The sequence below is a fragment of the Macrobrachium rosenbergii genome, chromosome 46 (genome assembly GCF_040412425.1).
Source record: "Macrobrachium rosenbergii isolate ZJJX-2024 chromosome 46, ASM4041242v1, whole genome shotgun sequence".
NCBI classification, from domain to species: Eukaryota; Metazoa; Arthropoda; class Malacostraca; order Decapoda; family Palaemonidae; genus Macrobrachium; species Macrobrachium rosenbergii.
In genome coordinates, this window is record NC_089786.1 from 18,902,530 (window position 1) to 18,908,928 (window position 6,399).

At 36.7% G+C, this 6,399-nt stretch overlaps 1 protein-coding gene across 1 annotated transcript in view; it reads left to right on the forward strand.

Moving 5' to 3' along the window:
• Positions 1–723: 723 nt before the first annotated feature.
• LOC136830258 (spore coat protein SP60-like) overlaps positions 724–6,399 on the forward strand; it is a 121,722-nt gene continuing 116,046 nt past the window's right edge. The window contains exon 1 of the mRNA XM_067089621.1: positions 724–1,589. Within this exon, the coding sequence (XP_066945722.1) occupies positions 1,553–1,589 (37 nt within the window). The 5' untranslated portion in view covers positions 724–1,552. The remainder of the gene's footprint in view (positions 1,590–6,399) is intronic.

Sequence of the window (6,399 nt, forward strand, 5' to 3'; positions counted from 1 at the left end):
TGGATTAGACATCTTATTCGAATATGCAACATTATCTTGTACTTTAGCTCCAATTCTTTTTCTATTAATAAAAATATATTAATAAAAATGGAAGGAAGGAATCGATGGTGCATGATGAGCGATGCTTTCACATCTCTGGAAACGGTCTGTGGTGGAAAAGAAAGAACGACGACGGACGAACAACAAAAAATACGAAAAGGAGACAATGGAGAAAACGAACTCCAGCGGTTGGCCGACCGCGACCACGCTAAGCTGATGGAAGGCAGCGGGTTTCTATAAGCTATTTGTGCTTGCTAAAGACCGTGAGGTTTCCAGGGGCTATAAAATGTCGCTGGGGTTTTGACTTACGGCTTACGAAGCAATGATAAGAGATAATTATCGAGCCGGAATTGAAGACATGACAATGGCTTTGTCAATTTTTCGCCATTTTTTCGGACTTGAATCTTAAATATTGAAGTAAATACCCGAGAGCGAATTACTTATTAGCGATTGCCACAGAGTAAAATGGAAAACTTGTCCCGTATAAACTCCTACAGCCACGATTACAATGACTAGACAGAACAATTAGGCCAAATAATCATCTAAAGGCACAAATACTTGCGAAAACAAACTCTAGATGCAAAGAGAAAGGAACAGAATTGCGGAAAAGCGGGAGATGAAGAGAGCCTCTCCCCAGCAACCCCCCTCCACCTCCCAACAAGGACTTCCCTTGCTCTCAACGAAGGAGAGGGGAGAGTCCTTGACAGTCGAAAACCGCGTCGGCAGCAGTTATTCCCTTGCGGAACCACCCTTCTCTCAACTCCGCCCTCGCCGGAAAGTGTTTCCACAGCAGACTGCTGCCTGACGTCGCTACAGTGGCATCCAAGACTCGATCCCGAGAGGTGCGTAGCCATCGATGCATGGAGGGGCTTTCCCACGAGATCAAAGTTAGTCGGGGAAGGAAATCTTGTACTTCGTCCCGCCGGTAGTGATTTAGCTGCTAAAGAATGAGTCCTCACCTCTGGAATACGTGGGATTGACACTTCATTTATATCGTTATTTTTCATTCTGTTTTTCTCGCTTGATCTGAAATACTTTGCTAATTGATACTGACTGATTAGTGCGTGAAAGAACACTGTTCCTCTGTAAAAACGAGAGCAAATGAAAATGCAATAGTGCGCTGTGACCAAGTGATCTGAAAAATTGAACAGGCGTCAAGAAAATCGACAGAAAAACTAGTATAGCCGTGCCGCTGGTAACGTAGTGGTGAACAATGAAAGAAATCAGAAAGAACTCCGAGTAATAGAAACGATTAAAACTTTGTGGCTTAGAACATTAAAAGAAACCAGTTGGAGAAGCAGAGAAAAGAACGCGTCAAAAACATTCAACAGAAGAAAAGCAGTTTTTAGCACTCCCACGACAGCCCTTGCAGTACAACTGCAAGAGGTTGCACTTATCCCTTCAGCTAAACAGTTCAATTAACAATCAAATCACGCGATGATCCACAAACTGTTTCATTAATCATTGTGCGGGTTTCTATCGCGACCTTTAGTACCGAGACAAGGGACCGAACATGAAGCATATATTTGCTTCCTTCCTGTTGTTCACAGGTAAGTGAGAGTCACTGCACCTTTGCTTCCATTACTACAGTATATTCACATGCGCTTAATCCTGTGGCAGTCTTTTATGGATGTATTTAATACTGTTAAAACTGGCTGTAGACAAATTAATCTTGGAATGATCGGTTTCAATTGTAGATCCACTCAGCACTGTTGCACACAATTGTAGATGCACTTTCATAACAAATAGCAAATAATCCTTTAACTGTCAGTAGTTGAGAAAATTGGACAACCCTGTTGCAACCAATCGTAAATAGAATTCGTCCTGTTTTAACAGCCGCAGATACACTTAATCCTGTTGCAGTCAGCTGCTGATGCAATTAATCTTGTTTTAATTAGTGGCACGAAGTATAATTTTATTGTAATCGACAGCTTTTAATACTCTTGCTATCAATAGGGAATATAATTTATCCTGCTGCAGCAGATAATCCTAAGGTAATCAGAGGTAGATACTTGACACTGTTGTGATCGGTTGCAGATGATATAATTTGCTATGGATATACTTAATGTCACAATAATCAGTTACAGTTGGTCATCTTGAAAGCTGTAGTGGATAAGTCTCTTTTAATTCATAAGAATAATTCCTGTTAAAATCAGCTGAAGAAACAAAATTTGCTGTTCTCAGATGAAACAAATGATGCTTATTATTTAATGGACACTACCGTGGGAGCATTTCTAATGTGGTCTGCTATGTAAAGAGGTCATGATCACAGTAAAAAGTATTATTGTTATTATTATTAAAAACACTTAAAACTTTATCCCTTTCACCCAGACACTTTTTAACTGATACTCCCTTTTATTCACCCAGTTGGCAGAATGTCTTACTCCACTTTGCGTTCGTGCATGATAAATTATTGTGAACATTTACAAAACTTAATTATATTCAAAAGAAACAACCGTCTTCACTATTATCGGACGTGGCTAAATGTTACTCAATACTTGGGTAAAATATCACTTATCCAAAAGGTTTTGCTTTTACAGTATTTATTAACATTTGATGGTAAAATGTTATTGTTCACAAATATATTCATTTTTAAATCAGGTCAAAGTTGTGGTACAAATGATTTACTTTTTGTATACCCAAATCAAAAACATTTATTCCTTTGAAACAGTCGATGATGTTGATGACCCACGTGTGTGTGTGTGTGTGTGTGTGTGTTTGTATTCATAACACGACTGAGAGAATAGTGCATGATAGTGTCCGCTGGACTCCTGTGGGTACCAGGAGAGATGGAGGGCCCAGACCTACTTGAATGAGAACTATGAGAAGGAAAGCTGAAAGTGAGTGGAATTTTGTGGAAAATAAAGTACTGGAACGACTTGAGTGGCAGAATTTCATAGAGGCCCTGTGAGTTGCGCGGCGCTGGAAGCGATGATAATATACATACATACATACATACACATATATGTGTGCATGTATATGTGTATATATATATACATATATATATGTATATATATATATTATATATATATATATATAATTATATATATATGGAAAGATTTTCGCAGCACATTCGTCAATTCAAGCTCAGTTATAATTCAGATACAGCAAAAACGATTCATCTAAATGTATTTGCACAATGGAATAAAAGATATTTTTCTTATTAGTATCTTTCATATACTGAGTCCGCAATTTTCTTGGTATTACCAGAGGCTTTGTCTTGAGAGAGAGAGAGAGAGAGAGAGAGAGAGAGAGAGAGAGAGAGAGAGAGAGAGAGAGAGAGAGAGAGAGAGAGAGAGATAACTAAAGTAAAAGAAACGGAATAGCGAAGGGGTAAGAATGGTTAAACAGATAACCAGTGAAACTCATTCATAAATGAGAGATGAATAACAAAAAAAAAAGATTCGTTGGAGGAAGATACTTTCAAAAGAAAAAACAAAAACAAAAATTTTGACTTTTTAAAAATTCTCTATGCCCCAATCGTCAAGAGAAAGTTTATTTACATATTTGTTACTTTCATGTTTCTTATTATTATTATTATTATTATTATTATTATTATTATTATTTATTATAAAACACCTATGAAGCAATTAATTCACAATGGAACCTTCAACAAAATAATTCGTCAACATAGGACAATACGGTACAGAGGAAACAGAGACAAGATAAAACCAGTAAAAACTTCGCCGAAGTTTCTTGGGCGCAACTGAGTTTTCTGTACAGAGTATAATCAAGGACACCGAAAACATATCTATCTATCGGCAGTCTCTCGGTATAATGCTGTATGAGCCGCAGCCCATGAAACTTTAACCACGCCCCGGTAGTGGCCTAGCCTATATCGTTGCCAGACGCACGATCATGGCTAACTTTAACCTTAAATAAGATAAAAACTACTGAGGCTAGGAGGGTGATGATTGGAGGGTGGATGATCAACATACCAATTTGCAGACCTCTAGTCTCGGAAGTTTTTAAGATCTGAGGGAGGACAGAAAAAAGTGCGGACGGACAGACGGACAAAGCCGGCACAACAGTTTTCTTTTCAGAAAACTAATAACAAAATAAATGTAATGACACAAGTCATACCAACTACAGACAGGTTTTAGGAGCTTGTATATTAGCGTAGTTCCGCAGCCTTAAACTCAAGAGCGTAGGATTCATTACTACTGCCAGGAAGACAATTTCTCCCGTAACTTCTATCTACTTTTGGCGCCAATAAAACAGGAAACGTCACCCGAATGATTACGGCAAGAGACTCCGCTTCTCCAAGTTTCTCGTCATCGTTTTCGGGACTTGTTCTTGAGGTCAAGACATCGGTGACGCTTTCCTGTTGCCCAATAACTTGTCCTACGTTTTTGCTCGTGTTCTATTTATAGAATTTGAAAATTATCTTGTTCATAAGGAATCCAGTGTTCACTTGCAAATGTTCATACCATTTTGTCCTGGCTACAAGACCACTCTTTGAAGAGTAAATCTCTTGTCCTTTCTCTCTAGTTTGTATTCGTTACTGATATATTTAGGCACAGTCTCTCTCTCTCTCTCTCTCTCTCTCTCTCTCTCTCTCTATATCTATATCTCTCATATATATATATATATATATATATATATATATATATATATATATATATATATATATATATGTGTGTGTGTGTGTGTGTGTGTGTGTGTGTGTGTGTGTGTGTGTGTGTGTAAAATAATGCAGAATATACATTTATACTAATAAAAAAGTAAAACAAAGTAATATGTACATTTACAAATCAAAATTGCGAGTCAATACCACCAAGCTAAAACCACTGTGACTCAGAAATAAATTGCAATTCAGTTTTTCTGTCCAGTTCTTCAGCAACAAGAAAACGTCATCGATGATTCTACTTCATGAACCAGACTCGGAAAACTACAATAAACTTGAAGTCGGCACCCCAAGGAAGAGTTACACTCCTTGAGGTCGTAAAAAGGGAACTGTTCATATCGAAACATTAGGCCTCCAGTCCTCAGTCCGGATTAAACTGCGATAAGATGATTTCCGGATCATTAAATGAGATATATGGAGCCAAGGAAACCATAACAGGAGAACTCATCAACGTTGACTAGATATATATATCAAAGAAGAGATCGATAAAAAACTGGCTTTTCTTTAGTTAGGGTTATTGAAGACATAAGGCACAGAATATATATACATGGTATATATATAAATAAATATATTATATATATATATATATATATATATATATATATATATATATATATATATATATATATATATATATATATATATATATATATATATATATATATATTTCAAATAATGTTTTCCCTCAAACTATGACTCCAAAGAACAAACAGACAACCGCCACTGTTGAATTTTGAAGCAACATCTTGTGCAGCAAGTTCCCACAAACCATCAGAGTTTCACTCTTCTTCCTCCCAATACCTTCCAGAAAATGCGCGTCTCTTTCAGTTTGTCATACTCCATTCTCAATATATGACACCACCACCTCAAAACACTTTGATCCACATTATTACCTATGAGCGTTTAACCATTTCATTGTATCTCGACATTTCTCAAACCTTTTAAAGCAGTATATTTTTTGTAAACAATTCAGTTCAGATCTCGACAGCTTACTTATTTTTCTGCCATTTCTATTCAAATTCCACATTTCACCGTAAAAACAAGAGTTTTCTAAGCAATTCCTTCACACAATTCAACTTTTGCTTATAGAGACTCAACATTTCTCTTTCAGAGTTATTTACAGAGAACTTGCTATCTTTGTTTCCCTGTTTTGTGATTACCACTTATCTCATTCTATTATCAATTCTATATTTATTTACAAATATTTATTAAAAGACCAGCATCCTTCAATCTTCCACAATCCTTATAAACATTCATTATTCAATCTTCTTGGCATTTATTCACTCTTGACCTTACTGTTACTTTTGCTTATTCTCTTACCAAACCCTGAAGTTTCTGCTCACTAATACCAATTGACCCTATCATTTCCAAATAACATACGCTTGAAACTCCCTTTTCGGACATGCTGTTACCCACAGTTTTTTTCATCAATCGAATCTTAATTATTAAAACGGCCACCGAGACACTCACTACAAAAAGTTCATATTAATTTTAATCTTGTATTCTTCACACCACTACCTGTAATTGCATCGCAATAATTCAATCATAAGCACTCAAAAGGCTTGTAAACACAGTGCTTTATCCCTTTATTCAAAACATCACTTAATGTTTCATAGTGTAACGAACACCCGATCCACACATCCTTTATCTCGTCCTAACCCACACAGCAATTCCGGTATCAATCCTTCCCATGAAACTTTGCAGGAAACAATTTCCTACACTCTAACAGCCAC